This window comes from Ambystoma mexicanum, chromosome 3p (genome assembly GCF_040938575.1).
Source record: "Ambystoma mexicanum isolate Mex_15411 chromosome 3p, UKY_AmexF1_1, whole genome shotgun sequence".
Classification (NCBI taxonomy): domain Eukaryota; kingdom Metazoa; phylum Chordata; class Amphibia; order Caudata; family Ambystomatidae; genus Ambystoma; species Ambystoma mexicanum.
Genome location: NC_090925.1, coordinates 768,600,994 through 768,626,225, shown reverse-complemented (window position 1 = coordinate 768,626,225; position 25,232 = coordinate 768,600,994). Strand labels below are relative to the sequence as shown.

The 25,232-nt window shown below is 48.0% G+C and overlaps 2 protein-coding genes across 2 annotated transcripts in view; both read left to right on the top strand.

Annotated features, from left to right (window-relative positions):
* The window catches only part of HCFC1R1 (host cell factor C1 regulator 1), a 204,051-nt gene that overhangs the window by 57,054 nt on the left and 121,765 nt on the right, over positions 1-25,232 (top strand). The gene's annotated exons all lie outside the window — the stretch shown is intronic.
* Positions 16,978-18,464, top strand: LOC138579951 (calponin homology domain-containing protein DDB_G0272472-like). Its single transcript, XM_069650176.1, has 2 exons — positions 16,978-17,704; positions 17,905-18,464. The coding sequence occupies exons 1-2, from the start codon at positions 16,978-16,980 to the stop codon at positions 18,462-18,464; spliced, it is 1,287 nt and encodes a 428-aa protein (XP_069506277.1).

Here is a 25,232-nt window from a genome sequence, read left to right as displayed (position 1 = left end):
GGACCTAAGGGAAGAGAAGTACCCGCCCGAATCCAATGTTACGGGAACGGACCCTGTTTCCCGGGAACCCCTACCAGGGCGAAAGAGGCGGACCCGGATGGCATGGTGTCAGGCCAGTTATATGACCCGACCTATCGATTGGAAGCTTGAAGATAACGAGGACACCATAAGGGGAGAGACCCTAACCGACCCAACCCTACGTGTGGCCAGGGAAAGGGCAGCCCGGGAAGGGGAACCCAACCTAGCCAGTGGCCCAGGGTTCCTTCTACGCCATGGTCTCCTATACCGGAGGTATAAGGGTAACGATGACGCCGTAAAAGAACAATTAGTGTTACCGAAGAGTCACCGTCTTATAGTACTACAACTGGCCCACAATCATCCCTGTGGGGGTCACATGGCCTCCCTTAAGACCCAACAAAATCTTCTAAAGAGGTTTTACTGGCCTGGCATCTACGGGGAGGTAGCCCAACATTGCAAGAATTGTTCCACCTGCCAGCTTACCAGCGGGGTACTACCCGCCAAGGCACCACTACAGAAAATACCCCTCATTTCGATCCCATTCCAGAGGATCGGCATGGACATAGTGGGACCCCTGGAACCAGCCAGCCGCGGTTATAAATACTTATTGGTCGTAGTCGACTACGCCACCCGCTACCCAGAGGCCTTTCCCCTAAAGGGAACATCGGCCCGGGTATTATGCGACCAACTAATCCCGTTCTTTGCCCGAGTGGGGATACCCTCCGAGATAATCACCGACCAGGGCACCAATTTCATGTCAACCCTCCTAAAACAAATATGTGGACAGCTTCAGATCAAACAATTGAGAACCTCAGTATACCATCCCCAAACTGATGGGCTGGTAGAACGATATAACCAGACGATCAAAAAAATGCTAAGAAGGGTGACGGGACCAACCGGGAAAAACTGGGATCGGGCGGTCCCCCTGGTGTTAATGGTGTTAAGAGACACCCCCCAATCTTCCACCGGTTTTTCTCCCTTCGAGCTCTTGTTTGGGAGACAACCTCGGACGATACTGGACCTGGTTAAGGAGGAGTGGGAATCCACGGAAGAGGTGTCCTTAACCGAGTATACAGAGGAATTAAAGGAACACCTAACCGCATTACGTACACTGGCCCAGATCAACCTTGGGCATGCCCAAACAACTCAAGAAAGAAATTACAACAAGGGGAGCCGGATGAGAACCTTCAGCCCAGGGGACCAGGTGTTGGTACTCCTGCCTACCAGCACCAACAAGCTCTTAGCCAGATGGAGAGGGCCCTACAAGATCATTGATGTGCTAAGACCAGTGACCTACCGGGTACAACAACCCGATCGAACTACCCCAGAAAAGGTCTATCACATCAACTTTCTAAAAAAATGGAACAAGCCTCTTCTGGGCGCCTTTGTGAGCATCGAGGAACCCGAATCGGAAGAAATCCTGAACACCGTTCCCCATACCCTGGATGCAGTCAACTGGGGTGACACCCTTTCCACCGAAATGAAGACGGACATTAGGAACAGGCTGTTCCCCTATGCTGACGCCTTTTCCTCCTTACCTGGACGAACCAACGTGCTTGAGCATGTAATCAAAATGGACCCCGGACCACCCGTGAGGCTTAGACCGTACCGGATACCCGAAGCCAGGCGGAACATCATTAAATCCGAGGTGGATGAAATGTTACGGATGGATATCATCGAGCCATCTGTCAGCGTTTGGTCGTCCCCCATAGTGGCCGTTCCTAAACCGGACGGTTCGGTCCGTTTCTGTATGGACTACAGACAATTAAATGCGGTGTCCCGATACGAAGCCTATCCAATGCCTCGGATGGACGAACTACTGGAGCGCCTTAGAGCAGCCCATTTCTTAAGTACTCTGGATTTAACCAAGGGCTATTGGCAGATACCCCTACGCACCCATGATAGGGAGAAAACTGCCTTTTCCACCCCACAAGGCTTATACCAATATAAGGTTCTACCCTTTGGACTCCATGGGGCCCCCGCCACGTTCCAGAGGCTGATGGACATCATACTAAGACCGCATGCTGGATACGCTGCTGCTTACCTGGACGACATTGTCATGCACAGCCAATCCTGGGGGTCGCATCTGGACCATCTGGAACTAGTAGTAGCTGATTTACAGAGGGCAGGGTTACATATCAACCCCAAGAAGAATACGATGGGAACCCACGAAACCAAATATCTGGGCCACATAGTGGGTGGGGGAGTGCTTAAACCTCAGTTGTCCAAAACCCAGGCTATACGCGATATACCGACTCCCACCAACAGGAAACAAATACGAGCATTCCTGGGGTTGATTGGGTATTACAGGAGATTCATCCCTGACTTCTCCTCGGTGGCCGCACCTTTGACAGACGCGTTAAGGCTCAAGGGAAATCCCTATCTGACCAACAACCCAAGTGCCTTGAACGCCATAGCGGACCTGAAGCGACGGATCACGTCAAACCCGGTCCTCTGCTGTCCGGACTTCCAGAAACATTTCTTTTTACAGACAGACGCCTCCAACCCGGGCCTAGGAGCTGTACTGTCGCAGGAGACCAGTGGGGATCTACAACCGGTGTGCTTCATCAGTCGGAAGCTGTTGCCCCACGAGGCGGCTTACTCGACCATTGAGAAGGAGTGCTTGGCCATCAAGTGGGCCGTTGACTCACTCCGGTATTATCTGCTGGGTCGCCGGTTCACCCTGTATACCGACCATGCCCCCCTCCAGTGGCTGGCTCAGCATAAGGACACTAACCAGAGGGTTCTCCGCTGGTTTCTCTCCCTTCAGCCTTTCGACTTCATCACGTTGCACAGACCTGCCAGGTTCCAGCTAGTGGCGGACTATCTGTCTAGATGCTCACCCTGGCCCGAACGGCCTGGGATCGGGGTGGGGATGTGTGGAGTCATGCCTCGGGTGGTGCCGCGGCGTGCACTCAACCCGCACGAGCCCGGAGACGCTGGACACCCTGGCGGCATGCCCGCCCTCCTATCCATGCCCGCCCTTCCCGTTGTAGCAAGGAAGGGGGAAGCCGCCGTGGACAACCGCGTTGCTGGCGGCCGCAGCGACGCTGCGGAAAGAGCCGCTATAGACAGCCGCGGCGAAGCCGCGAGAGAAGCCTCTACGGAGAGCCGGGGTAGGCCGGCGGAACACTCACCTGGGTTCCACCCCGGTCCGGGGAACGGGGAGCCGTGCTCGCGGTGGTGCCGGGACGCAGGAGAGCAGCGACCGGATCGCCGCCTCCGTGCTCCTTCTGATGGTGCCAGGACTACATGTGGCTGGAGAAGGACGCCCATCGTCCGGATGCGTCCTTACACCACGCGGCCACGGCCGCATGGCCAACGTGAACCCTCACCACCTCAAGGGAAACGGGAATGGCGACAGCCCGGGGCGGCAACCTTTAAGGGAGGTGGGACAACGTCCCAGGAACCAATGAGAAGGGGGTTACCCCAGGCTCCCAGTGATTGGAGGGGGTTTGAAACCTCCTGTTATGATAAAAGGGCGCCAAACCAAACTAATGGGTTGCTCTCATTCCACAGGACACGGAGAAAGGAGAGAGGGGAGAACCAGAGTGGTGGGCCTATCCGGACACCTCAAGATAAGACCAGACCAGGACTAACGTCGTTATATTTTGGAAGACCAAGACACCGGTGAAGTTAACCGGGAGGACTTGATAGTAATTCCCTTAAACATAACGCTATCCTTCAACCAGTGATTCAATTATTGTTTCAGCATCCACCTGTCTCCGAGCTTAATTCCACAGGGGTTAAAACGGGTTGGGTGGGTTTAAAAGCATGGGTAAATGGGGGGATTGGGGCCCCCCAATAAAAAATAAAACAAATCGATATTTTTTTTAAATTAATTAATTCCCTGTAATTTCATTTGTTAAAATCACATACAAACTGAGGAAGGCAGGGGGGCGCAATGGGGTAGCCGATATGGACATTTCTTCACAGTGGAATGGGATGTTTTACTGGCATTAAATGGGCAACGCCAATTTTATGAGTGTTATAATGTAAGGGAGGGGCTGAGGGGGCAACTTTATTGGGGCAGCCAACATGGATGTTTCTTTACAGTGGCGTGCCATGTTTTACTGGCATTATATGGGCAAAACCAACTTGATGAGTGTTCTTATGTGGGGGTCAGAGGGGAGACTACACTGGGATAGGCCAGCACAGACGTTTTCTTACAGTGTCAGGACATGTTTTACTAACACCATGGGCAGAGCCAACATGATTAACATTCTTACATGAAATACTGGCCTATGTGAGTGCAGCTGATACAGACATGACATTTCTTCTAACATTGTGGGCAAAGCCAACATTATGAGCATTCTTATATGGTCATACTGGCCTACAGTGGTGCAGCCATTATGGCCTTGTGTCTGACAGTGGCATGCCATTGTTATTGGCATTCTGGGCAAACCCAACAGGGGTATTTTCTTATGTGGGGATTCTGGCATACATTGGCAAGGCTAGCATGGAAATGTTTCCTTTTATCACTGGCACTATGGGAAAAACCAATATAAGTTTATTCTTATGTGGGAATCATTGGTGCAGCCAGGCAGCATGGACAAGTGTGGGAATAGCCAGCATGAAAATGCTTTTTACACTGGTATACTGGCATATATTGTGGGAAAAGGAATCATGCAAATGTATTTGAAAATGCACCTGAGATTTTTTGGTAACCTTGGATCAATTGGATCTTTTCATGCATTACCCTTTAAAACCATTGTGAACTGTATGCTTTTGACCCATGTTTTCACATAAAGTCACCTGTAAAATGCAACATTTTAAGCCATTGTTTAAGCAATTTTTACTGGGAAGGGATGAACACCCTGAACAGCCCATGGTTGCGTTAGGCTCCCTTGCTACTATCGATTGCTCTAACCAAGGATTGTACTGACCTATAGGGAACTCTGGTGATTTTCCAGTAGGCCGCTGCATCCTGGGCCTCATTTGTGTGGTAACCTATTTTATTTCCACATGTCCTCATAGGAAAAAGGTTGGGCTCGCTGAAAATGTGTAATAATGGGCCACTTTGAAAATTATTTCCAGGGCCTCTTTTGGTTCCGAGCCCACCCCTGACTCCCACATATTCATAGGAAATATTGATGTCCCTCCAATAATAAAATTGACCAGCCGCCATTGCTTTATTTGCCAAAATGACAAGTTCCTAGAACTGAATTAGCTCACAATATCCACTACTCAAAAAATCCTAACTCATGATATGACCACGAAGGTAAAAACAGTGACCATTCATATACAGTACCTCACAAACATTATTTTTCTCTTGGCTTACTTTTGGCAACTGCTTTAATGTAACTTCCCATAAACCCAACGAGTATTAAAGCATACATGCCAACATTGTGGATCACCTGAGAGGGATATTTTCTCTCATAATGCGTGGTAATAAAGTTTTCCCATTGAATTGCATTGGAGTTAGGATTATTTTAGGAGAAAGTAAAAATAGCAAAGTTTTTCATCAAAAATAAGACGTCTTCTGCTTAAATCAGGTGTTTTGGCATGTGTGTTAAAGGCTCAAACTGTGCTGCCATTTTGTGTGATGTCGCTGATGTCATTACATGTGCAGATTAGGGGAACTGTGAGGCTGACAACTTTGTGAAGTTTTCCCAACAAATGTAATTATTATAAGATACGGTTGGATGGATGCCTCAATAACCCTACTCGGGCGAGTATTTCCCTGCCTAAAATATACTGAAGGAACACTCTAACAAAAGATATTTGTCGCACACACTGTCAAGGATGGCACTCTATTAAGAGTGGCACTGGACACCCAGGAAGGAATTGGGTGGTTGTGCCAAAGTAAAGTGGACAGAAAAGTTCACACACAGCTGAAAGAAAGGAGAGCGAAGAGTAGCAAGTGTAGTAAGGGAAAAGGTACAGGATAGATTCCCTCTAGGGGTGTATGCAGATATAGGAAAAGAGTATTCCATGAACCTTAGGAAAACTCTAACCTTCTGCACGGTTTGCTAGAACAGAGGCCCACACTGTTTGCTCATGGCTTGGAACAACAGCTATGGGTGTCTGTAATGTAGAAAACTAGACAAGGGAAAGGGCAGAGGTTGCCTGACGGAAACCGACAGACAAGCTCTGTACAAGGGGTCTACAAACAGTACAAGAGAAGACACTAACAGATAAATCCAGGGAAAAGGAAGTTGAATAGCAAACTAGCAGAAAGAAATGAAGGGAAAGCCGTATAACAGGATTGGATAGGGAGAAAGAACTGAGGGTTGAAAACAATGAAGAAAGCAAGGGAGCAGCAGTCAGGAAAACAGAGGAACTGTAATAACTGAAAGTAAATAATGAAGGTAAACTGATGTGGATAGCAGAGGGCGGTAGGGTACAAGGTAGAAAGCTCAGAAAGGCAGGGAAGCAATGGGCAAGCCCAAAAGAAGCAGGGCTGTAAGGAAGGAAGCCCCGAGGGAAAGGGCTTAGGGCAGCGGAGTGAAGCAGGCTGCACGGCAAGGAGCCCAGAAGGGCCGGGCAGCAAGGAGTGAGCCCAGAGGAGTAGGGCCGCTGACTGTAGAAGGCTGCAGAAGGATTGTAGAAGGCTGCTAGACTGGAAATCCAGCAGACGAAGACTGTAGGTTGAAGGCAGTGGAGCGTGATCTGCTGTAAGGCAGGGGCCTGGGAGCCAATGGCGGAAGGTAGCAGCGGAGCGTGATCGGCTGCAAGGCAGGAGCCTGGAAGGCAAGGGCGGAAGGTAGCAGCGGAGCGTGATCGGCTGGAAGGCAAGAGCGGAAGGTAGCAGCGGAGCGTGATCGGCTGCAAAGCAGGAGCCTGGAAGGCAATAGCGGAAGGTAGCAGCGGAGTGTGATCGGCTGCTTGGCTGGATCCTGGAAGGCAAGGATGGAAGGTAGCAGCGGAGCGTGGTCGGCTGCAAGGCTGGATCCTGGAAGGCAACAACGGAAGGTAGCAGCGGAACGTGATCGGCTGCTATGCAGAGGAACCGCATACGAAGATACGAAGCGCTAAGCAAAAAGGTGCAGGAAGGACTCTTAAGGCAAGAGACTGAGCCTCTGCAGGCAGCAGCTTTTATACTGCCCAGCCCAGCACAGAGGCAGGCTAATTGGTCGCACCTGGCTAAGCACACCTGCAGACAATCGGCCACCTCCCTCTCTGTTCCTGAGCTGGTGGAAGCAGAGCAAATCCCTAAGGCTTCTGGGGATTGTAGTTCCGAAGATGACGAATAGGAAGGGCCAGGAATAGATGGTTGTAGTCAAGTGCATTGTGGTAAGTGTAGTTTCGCAAATGGGAAATAAAGTCCAAGAAGTGAATATCAGTTGATCCAAGAGTTTTCCACAGATAAATGAATACCAATTTGTCCAATTTGATCGCCAATGTAGGCGCCCATGGTGCAGGCATGACACACACGTATACATACAACAAAAAAACAAGGAAATGTGTAGTAATTCTCAACAAACAATAATGATTGAATTTGCAATGTCACCACAGTCTCTCTTTGGATCTTGGGCAAATTCCCCTTCCCCAAGTTGAAACGTGGTTCTGTTTCAGTTAAAAAACAAAGAAAACTAGGAAATCCTGATTTGTGGTAGTGTGCAACCACAGTGTGTTTCCACTTCAACTCGTCAATATAAAGTTCCAACTTAGTTTGATGTAGTTCCACTCTGTCAACAAAAAGTTCCAACTCCATTTGGTATAATTTCAACTTGTCAACAGAAAGTTCTAACTCAGAAAATATAAGGTTATTTTCCTTCCTTGAACAATTCTTCAGTTCATTAATAGCAACAACAAATGGTCTTGCTCAGGATTATTTTTGCCACAAATATCTTTAGTATCACCTTCAACATATATTGGATTCACCAATACCCCCTTTAAGTACTTCCTCAACTTCCACCTGGTTTACTCTCATGCCAGGCCCAGTCCTCCAGCAGTTTGCAGTTCAGGTATTCTCCCCTGCCTGAACAGCAAATCACAACCACAAGTACCTTTGTGGTTAAATATCATTTGATGAATAATAGCAGCACAACTTCAAATAGTTCAACAAATTGCAGCTTCAAAACTTCCAAATGTTTCACAACACCTTCATATTGTTCACCCTATTGTTGCTTCAAAACCTTCAACAACTCTTCAGGGTATACATGATTTATATTAGTGCTCTTTGACAACCTTCTAACAATAATGCTCCTCTCACTCTGGATCTCTCCCTCTCTCCCAGAAGGGCAGCCTTTATGACCCTCTTGTTTCCCCACTACACAAGTAACCAATGACTGATATGTCTTTTAATTCTCTACCTTTGACTTGGATGATGTGAGTTAATACCAATTTTCTCCACAAGTTGTGTAACATATGAGCAACAATTGCCTCTGTTTACAAATCTTTCAATGGCCCCTTGCTGCAATTGGCAATATCTGTTATTTTGTAACTCCCTTGTTTTAACTCTGGGAAATGCTTGTAGGTGTTCCCTTTTAACCATGTTGCCCCTTTACACTGTTGGTGTTTCCATATACTCACATTTATAACATTACATTTTGTTGTTTATTTGTTTATTTATTTATATAGCGCTCCACACACTGAGGTATCTGGGCGCATTACAAGTTACTTATAAGTTACAACTTACAGGTCATGTAGGAACAGGTACACAGCGTAGTGTTGCAATACATTATAAACATTATTCACACTGCTTATAAGGCAGTGGGAAAACAGGGCTATACAGAAGCTAATTTACAGAAGATACTTTACAGGATGCAATTTACAAGTCATGTAGAGGCAGGTGCCACGTAGATCGGTTGAAATGCATTAAATATATTATTGTCCACAGATTTTAACATTGAGATATATCAGGAATATAGTACATTGTATACACACACACCAATTTGCAGAGAAATAGAGAATCATAATGTTCTGACAGGTGATAAGGGCAACTGTCTGGTGTCTAGTGCTGTGCCTGTTGAAGGTCCTGGGCAAAGATCCAGCTTTTCGTTTTTCTTCTAAAACTGGGGAAGGACTGGTGAGCTCTTAAGGTAGTGGGCATGGAGTTCCAAAACTGGGCTGCCATCACAGAAAAGGCACTTCCCCCTGCTTTCTTGAGCTTGTATCTGGGAACCTTTAGACAGAAGAAATGTAAGGTCCCGGTAGGACGTGTTGAGGTGTTTTTTATCAAACGTATCTGTAAGGTACTTGGGTGCCGACTTGGTTAAGCATTTGTGGGTGAGGGAGACTGCTTTAAGCTGAATCCTGTCCTTAACTGATAGCCTGCTACTGTTGCGTCTGGTCTCCGATATGTGTTGTCTTCTAGGAATGCTTAGTGCAGTTCTAAGAGCATTGTTTTGTAAGATTTTAAGTTTATTGATATTATGTTGACTGAAGCCAAGAAAGAGTGTGTTACGGTAGTCTAGTTTTGAGAGGATTAAGGCTCTCGCTAGGGTAATGCAACTGGCTATAGATAAGACTGGTTTACAGGCCTGGATTAGCTTACCGGTATATGCTGATGTTGTGGCATTAACTTGCCTGTGTAAATTCAAGGCTGAATCCAGGTAAACGCTCAGCGTTTTTACCTCCTTCTCTACTTTAATATCAATACCATCAATGTTGAATGACTGCAATTGATTACTAAGTTCATTAAGTTTGGCAGATGCTCCCATGACCAGGAGTTCTGTCTAATCATCATTCAGGCACAGGCCGTGAAGGGCAATCCAGGTCTGAATGATGATATAGATTTTATTCACTAAGGCCAAGTCAATGTCATAATCGCCAGATAAGGGTATGCGAATCTGGGTGTCGTCAACATAATTAATGTATGAGACACCCAGATTGTCAAGGTCGTCAAAGGCTTGGTGAAAATGTTGTACATTGTGGCAGAAACGAACAAGCCTTGCGGTACTCCACAGGTTATAGGAACGGGGTCCGCTGCCACAGAGGGCAAGAAGACTCTCATTGACCGATTATCCAGAAAGGATTGAATCCAGGCCGTAACTTGTGGCGAAAAATGGGCCACTGTAGACAGCTGATTACAAAGAACTTTATGGTAGAACATTATGGTGCCCCAAATCCAAGGCGGGAGAGAGGTCTAGTAACATGAGTAGAGCCAGTTTCCCTTTGTCCGTTCATCTAATTGATTTTTCAGGTAAATCAGGGCAGTTTCTGTCCCATGATTGGGTCTGAAGCCTATTGTAGCAATCCCAGTAGATTATTGTTCTCTAGGTATGTCTGAATCTGGAGGTAGGTTACCTTGTCAATGATTTTTAACAGGAATGGGACTGTTGTTATCGGTCTGTAATTGGTGGGGATATTAGGATCAAGGAAGGGTTTCTTCAAGAGTGGGAGGTTCCAGGCGTCTTTAAGGTTAGTGTGGACAGAACACGTTTTGAATGAGGAATTGATAAGTGTGGTGCTGAACGGGGCTAGATCACAGGCAGCTTCTTTGATTATTGTTGCTGGGCAGATATCTCCCTCGGATCTGGTTGACTTAAGCGAGGTAATGATGTCTTCCACTTCTTGGATAGAGACTTGAGTAAATTTGAATGGTGTATGAATTTTAGTGGAATCTGATAAGGTTCTCTGTGGTGTACCAGAATACTGTAGGTTGAGGTTTTTTGCTTCTACTTTGTTTTGTAACATGGAAATGTTATTAGACAATGCATTTTGTATATTTGTGCTCCAGGATTTATCCTTGGGGCACGTATCCATTGGTGGGATAGGTGATTTCATTTTTCTTAGGATAACAAAGAGTTCTCTTGTGCTAGAGCTGGTTTTGTTGATCGTATCATTGCAAGTGTCGTGTTTAGTTTTAATTATTTCTGATTTATATTTGGCTGTGATTTTAAGGAGATTATTTTTGTTAGAGACTGTCGCCGGGAGGTTTTTCCAGATCGATTCCACTTTCCTTTTTTCTACTCGTAGGGCTTTGAGATTTGGTGTAAACCATGGGTTGAGGTGCGCTTTAGGTTTACTTTTACGCATTTTTAGTGGAGCAATAGTTTCTATGGCTTGGGAAATAGTAGTATTATACAAATCTACTGAAGCTGTTGGGTCTGCGTTAATAGACTCCGGATATGTAATAGGGTGGAGAAGAGGGATTAGTCTATCCACTGTCATATTTTGTTTGTTTCTAGTAAGGGTTGGGGGTGCCAGAGTGTTTGTCTTGATAGGAAGTGGACTGTCTTGGATAGAGAAGGCAAGTAAGTAATGGTCTGTCCATGCGTAAGGTTCAATAGAGGTTATCGTGGTCACGCAATTCAGGTCAGCCACCCAGTCCAATGTTCTACCCTTGGAGTGTGTGGGAATATTGACTCTTTGACTAAAACCTAATTCTGCTACAGAATTGGCAAGTGCCAATGCATGCTGGTCGTTAGGGTTATTGAGACCCAGATTAAAGTCTCTGAGTACTATAATTTTTAATCCCCCACACTAGCGTGGGAAGGGGGTTTAGATTCTATTAAAGACAAGGAGGCGAATATTATGCATTACAATCTTTACTCTGACATCACAGCAGCAAAGAAGAAAAAACTTTTGTAATAAAACTTTTCTGAAATAGGAACTCATAACAGTTCCAATAGTGCAATGTAAAACATCCCAATCCAAAATGGAGGACAGGTCATGCCCTAAGTGTAACCAATGGGCTAAGAGCCAATCCCATAAAGGTCCATTCCTCTAACACCAACTCCTCTTTCTGTTGCTGTTCTTCCTCGGACGTCCACTGCAGAAACCATCCGCGTAGCACGAGGAGTGATGATCCAACTGAAAACAGTCGGAACTTGAACTCTCCCGCAAACTGAACTGGAACCGATCTCCTTTCAATCCAGGACCTCTCACCAGAAAGCTGAAAAATAATCAAAAACCAGTAAGGGTGGGTGGGAGGGATAATATTCGCCACCTTGTCTTTAATAGAATCTAAACCCCCTTCTCACGCTAGTGTGGGGGATTAGGTATTCTATCGCAAGACAGGAGGATCCTATTATGCAGGTTCAAAGCCCTTGCAGAACATCAACAGCAGCATGAGCAATGCGTTTATGATAAAACGTTTTGAAAGTTTACTCCCTTGACCAGTCAGCTGCTTTAAGAATCTGCTCCAGACTGCCGCCCAGGAATGCGGCTTTAGAGGCCAGAGCACCCCTAACCGAATGGGGACCAAAGGAGGAAGTGTCAACCCCCACCTCCCGCATAACCCACTTAATCCACCTGGCTAAAGTGGAAGGGGATACTGGCTTATGTGGCTTCCTGTAGGAAATCAGCAGCTGAGAGGTATTCTGAGACCTCAGACTTTCAGTTTTTAACTCAAAACATTTCAAACATGCGATAACACACAATTTACTGTCTTCTGGAAAGGCTGGATAGGATATTGAGGAAGTCATACATTTAGTGCTTCGTGAAATAAAGAAGGTAACCCCTTGAGGGGTAAACATTCTATTGTCCACATCTAAAGCTCTGATATCAGATACTCTCTTAATAGACACCAGACACAACAACATCGCTAACTTGGAAAATAACTGTCGTAAGGACAGACCCTCATTAGGCGGCCAGGCTTGCAAGAGATCTAGAACCATATTAACATCCCAAAGAACCAAATACTTTGGTTTCAGAGGAACCTTAATACAAATAGATTTAAGGGCTCTACGCACCAAGAAATGCCTACCTACTGGTTCCCCTTTAACCAAAAGGTGCCCCACTGAAATAGCAGACAGGAAACCATTAATAGTTCTATAGGCTTTGCCTTCCTTAAACAAATCCACCAGAAAATGAACCACCTCTACAGGAGGGGCAGAAACGGGATCGAGGTGCCTAACCACACACCAGCTAACCCAGCGGTTCCATGCTGAAGAGTATCCCAGCTTAGTAGAGGGTGCCCAGGAGTCCCTGATGACTGAGACAGAGTCCTGTGAAAGACCTTGGAAGCACCAGGAAGAGCTGAAATGTTCCAAGCCATAAGGGAGAGGTGCCCCTGAAGGACCAGCTCGTGAGGGAGCCCTCCCGGACCTATCAGTAACTGGGGATGGTTCATAGACATAATTTCGAATACGACAACAGTGGGGGGTATTTTGGAATATCAACCATCAATGTCCTGCGCTAGATAAGCAGAGGTGGCAGCTGAACCGTGGAGTGACGAAGTAATAGACCCCCTACTCCGGTAAGTATAAGTAAATATATAGGGCTCAGGAGGAACCCTGCTCCACTTTAGATCAAGCGCCATACAATAAAGAAAGTACAAGAGATTGTCAGATTTTCATGGAATATATTTTATCAAACAGTTGCCCTATAGAGACACGTGTTTCGGCGAATCACTCGCCTTTTTCAATCAGGGCTAATTGGTGAGCGCTAAGGTTCACTTGTTCAAATAGGTTGTTTAATTTTTGTAAATTTCATGGGATCAATCCCGCCTCACAAGAGGTGGTCTCCTTCACAAGCGTATTTGAACAAGTGAACCTTAGCGCTCACCAATTAGCCCTGATTGAAAAAGGCGAGTGATTCGCCGAAACACGTGTCTCTATAGGGCAACTGTTTGATAAAATATATTCCATGAAAATCTGACAATCTCTTGTACTTTCTTTATTGTATGGCGCTTGATCTAAAGTGGAGCAGGGTTCCTCCTGAGCCCTATATATTTACTTATAATTTCGAATACAAAATATTCGAAAGTCAAAAAGTCAAAAAAAAAACGTCAAAAAAAAAACGTCGAATTTTTTTTTAATGACGTTTTTTTTTTCGAAATGGGGGGGTTCCCCCCAACCCCCCTTTTTTTTTATTTTTACCTATTTTTTTCACAGAAACTAGAGCCCAAAAAAAAATATCGAAAAAAAAAACAATTCGACATTTTTTTTTTCGACATTTTTGATTCGACTTTTTTGACTTTCGAAATTATGTTTTCGAAATTATGACTGGACACCACTGGGGATAAAGGGGAAGAAGACGAGGCACGTCCACCGCCAGCTCCAGAAGAGCTGGGAACCAAATTTGAGAAAGCCAAAAGGGGGTTACTATCACTACCGTGGCTTCCTGCCTGCGAACATGAACCAATACCCTGGCTATCATTGCAAAAGGAGGGAAGGCATACACTCTCTGACCAGACCAATCTTAGAGGTACGCATCGGTAGCTAGAGCGCCAGGATCTGGTCTCCAACTGTAGAACCTGGGAGCCTGACAGTTTAGCCTCGAGGCAAACAGATCCACTGCAAATGGACCCCATAGAGACGCTATCTTGGCAAAGAGATCCCTGTCTAGCATCCAGTCACTTCTGTCCTGCAGATGTCTGGAGTTCCAATCCGCTACCTTGTTGGTGATCCCCAGAAGGTATTCCACCTTTAACACAATATTCCGGTCCAGGCAAAAATGCCAGAAATCCCTTGCCAGATCCGCTTGGACATTGGACCGGGTACCTCCCAAATGATTGACATATCTCACCACCGAGACATTGTCCATGCGGAGAAGGACACAATTCCCCTGATCCTTGAGAAGACTTCATACTGCAAAGGACCCCGCCAACAACTCTAGACAGTTGAATTGGAGCTCTTTCTCCAATTTGGACCATTTCCCCCCTGTGGAAATCTGACCCAGCCTTGCTCCCCAGCCCGCTCTGCTTGCATCGGACTCTAGAACAACATCTGGAGAGGGACCAAACATTGCTCTCCCATTCCAGGCATTCATGTGCCCGAGCCACCAAAGGAGCTCCAACCTGGCTTCTGGGGACAACACCACTACCTGAGAGTAAGACAGACATCTGTGCAGATGCCTTGCCTTCAGACGTTGTAACGCTCTGTAGTGTAGGGGGGCCAGAAAGATAGCCTGAATGGATGCTGACAACATCTCCACTACCCTGGCCAACTGCCTGAGAGGGATCCTGTCCTTCCTGAGGATAAGGTGAATCTCCTTCCTTATCTTGGACAGCCTGCTGTCTGGGAGAAGAAGGATGCAAAGCTTTGAATCTATATTGAAGCCCAGAAACTGGATACATTGCGTAGGCTTCAATATGGACTTCTTGACATTTAACACAAAACCTAGGCTCTGAAGAAGAGTCACCATAAACTCAAGATGAGAGCACAGATTCTGAGGACTCTGTGCTAACAGGAGCATGTCGTTGAGATATATGATGATTCTAATCCCCTTGGACCTGAGAAGAGCCATCACAGGCTTCATTAATTTGGTGGGAGCGGAGTGTGAGGGAGTGTGTTTCCTGTTACTGGCAAGTCTGTTTGCCATTGCTGTGACCAGGAGGTGGAGCAAACCTACAAAACCCCCTTTGCTACGGAGCGGAGCATAGCGGAGTGTGAGGGAGTGTGTTTCCTGTGTTCCCTGGTGGACCCGTGGGACCTGTGGGAAAAAGCTGCCCCAAAAGAAGCTGCTCGATTTATTTTTCCAACCGAGGGACTAGGTAAGAGCCGCTTGTGCGTGCGTGTGAAAAAAGGCGTGGTAGCGCTGTACCCTGTATCTTGTGCACTGTGCCGACAACAATGAAGACTGTTGTGACTATGGCGAACAATTGTGCGCAAGCCAAGCGAGGGGTGAATGTGGCGAGCGCCTCAAATGCAAACACAAACACAAACGAAAAAATAAGAACGTTTAAACATACCCCCAATGTCACCGCTGCGGAAAGAACACCACTACAGGGGGATGAATCTGAGACGGCGCCCGCCGTCTTCGCCAAGCGGCCACGCCTCCTTTCTGAGCCGTCTGGGATCTTGGTTTCCTCGGAGACGGCGAACTTAGCACGGACATTGACAGTGAGAGAAGCCAATGATATGCTAGAAATACAGGACTCCAGGACTGTCACTGAGAGTGAAAGTGAGAGCGAATACGAAGAAGAGGATGACGAGGAGGATGACGAGGGATGTGAGCATGAGAAAGAGAAAGAGAAAGAGGGGACGGAAGAGAGGAGGAGGAGGGCGAACAAGGGCGACAAAAAAAAGCGGTCCCTCGAGAGACAAATAACTAAGCCCATTTTGACGCCAGAAGAGGAAGTGAGGGTTCTGGTAGAGGCTGTTCGAGGAGAGGCCAGTGATTCGGTTGATAAGTTGATCGAAGGGAAGAGCGTAGAAGTATGTGCTGCAATGATTCATCATGCTGAGGTTGCGCTGTCCTCCTTGAAAGCCCCCCTCCCCCTGAGTAGGTCTGAAGAAATGACCCAAGATATGGGACAAGTGCTACCATTTAAGAATGCGAGTCTAAATAGTAAACATTGTGCGGCAAATACGGATGAGCATCAACAGTCTAGCTCTTCTCTAAAACTATTGGCATGGTTAAAGTTGGCTGAGATGCACAAACCAGAGGGAAAAAAAAGGAAACTCTGAATACGAAGAGAAGACTAGACGACCAAATTATCGAGACAACGCAAGAACTGAAGGGAGGTTCTGTGAAACCAAAAGCAAAAGAAAGCCTCAGTTCAACTGACTTAATGGAAGAAACAGCTGATAGCTGGTCGCACCCCGATGTGTGGATGAAAAGACCTGCACTATAAATTGTCACCAAATTAGGAGGTCGAAGAAACTCATTGGGGATAGCAGACCAAGTTATAAAAGATCTAGCAAAGTTGAATGCCAACTTAATGCAACCACGGAGAATCTCCCAATTAAGCTCCTGTGGGGGAAGCCCACCTCAGGTGGAGCAGCAACATCCTAAGCATAGGAACATTCATGAAGTGATGAATCTGGAATCAAACTCTCCAGCCTTTGAAACTAGAAATGAGGAGATCATAGTGTCACAAAAAAGGAGCAGAAGAGCAGAAAGTGCTGAGAGTGAAGGCAGAAGCGCGAACAAATGCTTTAAAGGTGGAGAGACAAGGAGAAAACTTGTGAAGAATAAATCAGGTGAGACGCCATCACCTAAAAGGACAAATTGGCACACTTCCGAACAACAACTTCGGAGTCAGAGGATGATGACTGCGCACCAACTAAAAGAAAAGAAAGCTGTCGGACGACCCGTGTGACATCATCGAAGGAGAGAAATAGCACGGAAGGCACCTTGCCCTGTATCGAGACAATAATCTCAAAGCTAAGCCCTATTCTGATGTCAGCTACAACGATAGCTGTGGCCCCTCTGATGAAGCTGTATGAGAACTTAAATGAGAACTGCCGAGACCAAACGACCCTGATTTCCTTACTTAATTCTAAAATGATAAAATTAGAGCTAGACTTAAAGGAAATGACATCTGAGGTCTTGCTGACAAGAAGAGGGAATGACATCTCGTTAACAGCGTTGAAGGAAGCGCTAAGAACCAACTCTGAAGATAAGAAACTTCTAGCAGAAGTGACGAGACAAGCTCTCATGCTGCTACAAAAAGAACGCGCTGGAAAGAGTGAGCTGAATCAAAATCGGATCACTAATAATAAGGAAACGCCCACAAGTACAGAGAGCAATGCAGAGCAATCCGAAACTTTGGAAAAATCCAGAACAAATAAACATCCGATGGAGAAAAAGATAGAGGCCGAGAAAAAGAACTCCCAACAGAACTGTTGTTACGACAAGGACTTAATAATTAGTTCAGAGGAGAGCGACTGTGGAGTGGAAAATGCCCGGGTTGAGGAGTTAGTAAAGAAAATAAGGCCGACCATACCCACAGCAATAAAGAAAATTTCAGAAAAAGAGGATGTATCAGGCAAAACTCAAAATGAAAGAGAAGAGGATAAAGAACAAGCCCTCTCTCGAATTGATCCTACTCTAGCACAAGACATCAATGATGGGCACCAAGAAATAATTCTGCCTCTACAGCAACAAAAAAGAATGATGGCGAGTGGTTTGATTTATTTGAGCACTCGAAAGCACAAACAGGAGTGAACAAAGCGAAAAAGATAAAGAGGGACAATTTGAAATAAAACGAATGCAAAAAACCCCAAAAAATCAACAAGTTCAAAAGCAAAAGCAAAAGAAGTCCTCGTAGTTCAGCAAACTTATTTAGGAATATTAAAGCACTGAACATAACAGTAAATAATTCAGAGCAGCCGGCAACGAAGGAAAAAAAAAGGATTGAGGAATCCAAAAATGTGGTTGGAAAGGTTCAATCGGAAACTCAGCTGGAGGACAATAATCAGCAGATAGAGAGTATAGTCGAGCTGGTTTCTGATGAGGAAAATTGCGATGTAGAGGAGCTGCTGAATATATCAACTTATAGTTCATCCGAAGTTGACAAACACAAGGAAGAAAATAGGGCCGAGTCAAACCAAGAAACTGACATTCATACTGGACAAGGTGAACATGAAATAGAGGTAAACCTTCCAAAAGTATCTATAAAAGAACAGGAGAAAGAGAGAGAAGAGAAAATGACAGGCAAGAGCGTGATCTCATGGCCTGAAACACCGAAAAAAACTCTGTCTGTAAACAAGAAACCTGAGAAAAGGGTAGAGGAGCCTCAAATCTTCCTCACCCTGGAAGAGAAAAGGAAAAAGAGTATGCTGAAACTAAAAACTAAACTCATGAATAGGGAAGAACTACAAGGATCAGCAGAGGACAAGCAGGTGAACAATAAGTCTGGAGTCGAAACTCAGAAAGTGTTGTGACTTGAATGTCGTGTAGTCAGGAGGGACCTCTGTCATCAAGTGCCGCACAGGGAGGAGCAAAAAGACTCCCTGTGCAACCCTTGAGGCCACAGCTGGGAGATCTTCTTCCTCCGGAACCGCAGACCCTCAGAAACCCCGGACCACTGCAAAGAAAGCACCGGTTAAGTTATGCGCCCAACAACCACCACTAGTCAATACAATAACAAGTTGCAACAGTCTTACCCAGTGGAGCGGTGAGGTACTCCGGTATACCTATGGGGTTTTCCGGGATTCTCCAGAACCCTCGCTATCCGGGAAGTATTGCCAGAAGGTCATACGTACTTGAGATGGAACGGGCCCACCCGTTGTCAAAGTTCAGAACAAGGACCAGTGATCGTAGTGCCAGGGATAAAGAAGACGAAGTCCAAAAGCAGTCCGTGGTTCGTGGCCGGTAGTTCCAAAAAGACAAAGCCAAGGAGATCCAAAAGCAATTCCGTGAAGCAGTCCAAGGTCGGTATCCGGGTATTCAAGAGATCAGGTATGTAGCGCCGAACAGTATCCAAGGAATTAAACAGCTGTGAAGCGCCGGTTGCACCGACGCGGCCGTTTAAATACTGGCGCTTCACTCCCCATCTGGACACGTGACCCGCAGCCTCCGGTCACGTGATCTGCTGCCGCACGTGTGCGTACCTTCCGGGTCATGTGACCAACAGCCATGTCTTGGGAACGTGAAGCATTCCTGGAATGCGGAAGTGCGGCTGCATGGAGTCGATCCCTCAATCTCCATGGGAGACACCAGTGAAGCGGGCGCCGTAGCGGGCGGGTTGCCAAATGCTGGGGACCATGTGGTGGCAACCTAAACGAGGAGGATGCTGGTAAATCCCGAGCTGGGCATGAGATCGGGAGGGGTTAGGCACCGTAGAGGGGGGACTGGGAAACCTGTTGTGATCCCCGTGAGTCGTGACAGAGCCCCCCCCAAAGGCCCATGACCCCGTGGGCAGGCAGGATTGTCCCGATGGAACCTGGCAACCAGACGGAGGGTGTGGACGTCCACGGCAGGAACCCAAGACCGCTCCTCAGGGCCATAGCCCGACCAGTCCACCAGATATTGAAGGGAACCCCTAAAGACCCGGGAACCCAGGATCGCAGAGACCTCATACATGTCAGGGGAAACCAGGGAGACCGGGCCGGGGGGGCACGAAGCCGCGTGGGAGCAGGACAGGGCTTGAGAAGGGAGACATGGAAAAATGGGTGAATCCGCCAGGACCTCGGGAGAGCCAGCTGATAAGCTACAGGATTGAGAACCCGGGACACCAGATAAGGACCAACAAACCGAGGCAGGAGTTTCCTACACCCCACCAACCGCAGGTGTCGAGTGGACAGCCAGACGCGCGACCCCACGGCATACGGCGGGGCCAACACCCGCCGCTTATCGGCCTGCGCCTTCATGGATGCCTGGGCCTTGAGGAGATGGGTCGAGGTCTGGGCATGGACGGAGGCCAGGTCCCTGACACAGGCGGCCACAGCTGGGTTAGCAGTAGAGGACAAATCAGGGATGGGTAGGACACAGGAATGCTGACCGTAGAGTACATAAAAAGGGGAGAAACCAGTGGAAGAGTGGACAGAATAGTTATATGCGGATTCCGCGAGATGCACCACTCGCAACCAAGACGCCTGTTGCTGCAGGGTCAAACAACGCAAGTACTGCTTGAGGGTCTGATTAAGCCTCTCGGTTTGACCATCCGTTTCAGGGTGGTAAGCCGACGAGAAGGGTACGTCTCTACCGAGCAGTTTGGCCATTGAACACCAAAAACGAGACGTGAACTGAGAACCCCTATCCGAGATGATGACGGACGGAAGCCCAAACAGACAAAAGACGTGAACAAAGAAGAGCTTGGCCATGGCAGGGGCAGTGGGTATTCCTTTACAGGGAACAAAGCGGGCCATCTTGGAAAACAAATCAATAACCACCCTTACAGTGTCAAAGCCCTGGACCCGAGGTAGATCCGTGATGAAGTCCATGGTCACGGTGTGCCACGGCCTAGGGGGAACGGGCAACGGGAGAAGGAGACCCACAGCGCGACCCCTACGATGTTTGCAACATGCACAGATGGCGCATGTGTTAACGTAGCGCTCTACATCTTTCCTCATGGAAGGCCACCAGCACCATCGTTTGAGTAATGCCAAGGTACGGGATTGACCGGGGTGTCCGTGCACAGGGGCATCGTGGGACCATTCGAGCGCCATGTTGCGAGTATCGGTAGTGGGCAGGAACAACCTATCCGATACAAAGGGCAGGCCGTCATGGTACACGGGATCCCATTCGGATAGCTGATCGGGGTGAAAGATAACCCATTTTCGTATAGCATCGAGCAAGGGCAAGGATGGGGTGCATAGACACACTACCTTGCCGCAGTCCAGGAGAGTGTCGGGGTAAACAGGTAAGGCCACGCCCCCAGGGGAACGAGACAGGGCGTCAGCCTTTCCGTGAGCTGAGCCAGAACGGTGCTTGATAACGAAATCGAAGGCAACAAAGAACAAATGCCACCGGACCTGCCTGCTGTTGACACATTTCAGGGAGGCCAGATCTTGCAAGTTTTGATGGTCGGAGTACACAGTGACCTGGTGCTTAGCACCCAATAGATAATGCCTCCAAACACGAAAAGCGTCCATGACTGCTAAGAGCTCCTTTTCAGTCACCGTATAGTGGGATTCGGCATCAGTGAACTTGCGGGAGTGAAAGGCCACAGGGTGAAGTCGGCCAGAGGAGGGGCATATCTGTGACAAAACCGCGCCTAGAGCAAAGGAGGAAGCGTCAGCCTCCACGATGAAAGGCAACTCCGGGTCTGGATGCTGCAGAACGGGTGCGATGGTAAATGCTGTTTTCAAGGCCTCGAAGGCATGTTGATGTGTGTCCGCCCATGAGAAAGGAGTGCGGGGGTTGGTCAAAGAGGTGAGAGGAGCCACCAGAGAAGAAAACCCCGAAATAAAGCGCCTGTAAAAGTTAGCAAAGCCAAGAAAAGATTGCAGTGCTTTCAGGTTTTTTGGAACAGGCCAATCCAACACGGCCCGTACCTTGGAAGCGTTCATGGCCAGCCCCCCAGGAGTGATAGAGAAACCAAGGAATTCCACTGAGTCAGTATGGAACAGACACTTTTCTGGTTTGGCGAATAGAGAGTGTGCCTGCAAGCGAGAGAGCACTTCACGTACGTGCTGCACATGTTCACTCAGGTTTCGAGAAAAGATCAATATGTCGTCTAAATACACCACAACGAACACGTCCAGGATATCGGAGAAAATGTTGTTGATGAATCTCTGGAACATGGCCGGAGCGTTGCATAAACCGAAGGGCATTACTGTGTATTCATACAACCCGTAGCGAGTGCAAAAGGCGGTCTTCCACTCATTGCCCGGGCGTACACGAACCAGGTTGTAAGCCCCACGCAGGTCCAATTTGGTGAAGATGGAGGCGTGGGAGAGACAATCGAGCAGGGGCGTGATCAAGGGTATGGGATACCTATTTTTCACTGTGATAGCATTAATCCGTCTGTAGTCTACGCATGTACGTAGATCGCCCTCTTTTTTGGGGACAAAAAAAATGGGACTAGCAGCTGCAGAAGTGGAGGGGCGGATATGACCTAAGCGGAGGGCCTTTTGGATATATTCTTTCAAAACCACATCTTCAGCGGGGGAAAGGGAGTAGATCCGACCCGTGGGAATGACACTGTCGGGTAGCAGATCTATCGGGCAATCATATGGGCGATGAGGCGGGAGTGCTTCTGATGACCCCTGATCGAACACTCCCGTGTAGTCTTGGTACTGGGCCGGTACAGATGTGGAAACCAGGCCGACTGTGTGGTGCTCTCTCGTGGGGAACCCGAGGTTGTGGCGTCCCTGATGGTCAAGTGAGCAATGGAACCCAGAGCTTGAGCGGGTGTAGCGTCCCCGATGTTGGCGGGAAGGCAGAAATGCTGACATAGATCGGACTCGAAGTGTACTAATCCAGCCTTCCAGTCTATCAACGGGTTGTGCTCCTGGAGCCAGGGTATCCCCAATATAAGACCAAACTGGGGCATCGTGATGAGATCGAAGCTCAAGGTTTCGGTGTGGATTGACTGGATTGTCACGAGCATCGGGCCGTTTGTTGTTTAATAGGTCCGGATATCAAGGCGGTTCCGTCAACCGCATGTACCGGTTCGGGTAAGAGTTTGGCCAGGAGTGGTAGGTTCAGGGATTGCGCAAGGGTGATGTCGATGTAGTTACCCGTGGCCCCAGAGTCCATGATGATGGTAAGAGGGTGTGAGATTCCGGGCGTGGGCTGGATAACTGCTTGTACATGGATTGGCCTGATGCGACCGAAAGCAGGTGTGGCGTTCGGGGTAAGATCAGAGGTGCTCGACCCAGCCCCCGTGTCTAGGGTCGAGCGGTCCGAAAACCCGAGAACTTGAGTTTGGGTCTGCGGGGACATTCCTTGACATAGTGCCCTGTGAGCCCGCAATAGAAACAGGCGTTGTCTGTTCTTCTACGCTCTCGTTCTGCTGGTGTGATCGGGCTCCGTATGCCCCCTATCTGCATGGGTTCAGGAGTGGTATTGGGGTTAGCTGAGACACCGGGCAGTGGAGGAAAACCTGCCTCGACTCTTCGTTCTGAACGCCGGGCGTCTACCTGTAAGGCTAAGTCCACTATGTCTTGGAATGCGGTGGGTAGCGAAGGAACAACAGCAAGAGCATCCTTCATGGCGTTGCTCAGGCCCCTGTAGAACACAACAGACCTCTTGTTTTCAGGCCAACAGGTCTCTGCTACCAATTGATTGAATCTAGTAATATACTCGATCAAGGAACCCTTCCCTTGCCCCAGGTCCAGGAGTTCTAAATTACGGGACTGTACTTTATAACGAGTGTCGAACACTCTTGACATTTCCGTAATCAATAGGTCGAAGTCATAAAAGGCGGGGTTGTCCTCCTCCAGGAGGGGATTGGCCCAAGCGGCAGCTGTACCAGCTAAGTGGGAGAGTGTAAAGGCAGCCTTAGTGGTGGAGTCTGGAAAAGCCTGGGGTCTGCACAGGAAGTGTAGCTTACACTGGTTCAAGAAGGTCTTGAACTTACTGGGGTCCCCATGAAACCTTTCGGGAGCCGCCAAGGGGAAGGGGGACGGTAGTAACACTGGTATGGGGCCCTGGGATGGCGGGACAGGAGGAGGCGTGGGCTGTAAAGTCGATGGGATGTCCCCAAATTCAGTATCGGGAGGCAAGGGGTATCTGGTGCTTTGGATATTGTCCAGGCGCTGGTGTATGGCAGTGGTGGATGCGGCCATATCAGTACGTAACACGGTTATGGCTTGTACCATAGCAGCCAGGGATTCATCTGCGGCGCCTGCATGACTATACGACAGGTTGGCTTCACAGTCTGTTGTGACTTGACTGTCGTGTAGTCAGGAGAGACCTCTGTCCACAAGTGCCGCACAGGGAGGAGCAAAAAGACTCCCTGTGCAACCCTTGAGGCCACAGGTGGGAGATCTTCTTCCTCCGGAACCGCAGACCCTCAGAAACCCCGGACCACCGCAAAGAAAGCACCGGTTAAGTTATGCGCCCAACAACCACCACTAGTCAATACAATAACAAGTTGGAACAGTCTTACCCAGTGGAGCGGTGAGGTACTCCGGTATACCTATGGGGTTTTTCCGGGATTCTCCAGAACCCTCCCTATCAGGGAAGTATTGCCAGAAGGTCCAACGTACTTGAGATGGAACGGGCCCACCCGTTGTCAAAGTTCAGAACAAGGACCAGTGATCGTAGTGCCAGGGATAAAGAAGACGAAGTCCAAAAGCAGTCCGTGGTTCGTGGCTGGTAGTTCCAAAAAGACAAAGCCAAGGAGATCCAAAAGCAATTCCGTGAAGCAGTCCAAGGTCGGTATCCGGGTATTCAAGAGATCAGGTACGTAGCGCCGAACAGTGTCCAAGGAATTAAACAGCTGTGAAGCGCCGGTTGCACCGACACGGCTGTTTAAATACTGGCACTTCGCTCCCCATCTGGACACGTGACCCGCAGCCTCCGGTCACGTGATCTGCTGCCGCACGTGTGCGTACCTTCCGGGTCACGTGACCAACAGCCATGTCTTGGGAACGTGAAGCATTCCTGGAATGCGGAAATACGGCTGCACGGAGTCGATCCCTCAATCTCCATGGGAGACGCCAGTGAAGCGGGCGCCGTAGCGGGCGGGTTTCCAAACGCTGGGGACCATGTGGTGGCAACCTAAACGAGGAGGATGCTGGTAAATCCCGGAGCTGGGCATGAGATCGGGAGGGGTTAGGCACCGTAGAGGGGGGACTGGGAAACCTGTTGTGATCCCCGCGAGTCGTGACAGAAAGAGAATTTGAACATATCGGCAAATATAGGCGTGGCTACAAGGGAAAAGGTAGATGATCATGACAAGAACCGGCAAATTAGCGTGAATACTGGCAGCAATGTGTTATCAAGGCAACACCAGTATAGAATTCTGGTTGAAAAAATAGATAACAGGAAAAGCGACGTCCCCCTGAACCGGTATACCATTCTACAGATATTTCAAAAAATCCCGGTGTTAAGAGCGATAAAGAGTCCTCGAATTGATCGAGTGGAAATCATTACTGACATGAACCAGAAATTTGTGCTGCTGCACATTCATGACAAGAAAGATGTATAACTTATCATGATGTGTGAGAGACAACTTCTGGAAGTAGGATATCAAGTGTATGAAGTAGATAATGCCCTGGGGGAAAAGGACGGTGAAAAAGCAAAAAACAAAAAAACAT

Bases quoted from the DNA above. Each gene is read 5' to 3' on its own strand.
- LOC138579951 (XM_069650176.1), top strand. From the start codon at position 16,978: ATGTCAGCTACAACGATAGCTGTGGCCCCTCTGATGAAGCTGTATGAG. The intron at 17,705-17,904 runs GTTTGATTTATT...TAAATAATTCAG, and splicing joins AAAAAGAATGATGGCGAGTG to AGCAGCCGGCAACGAAGGAA.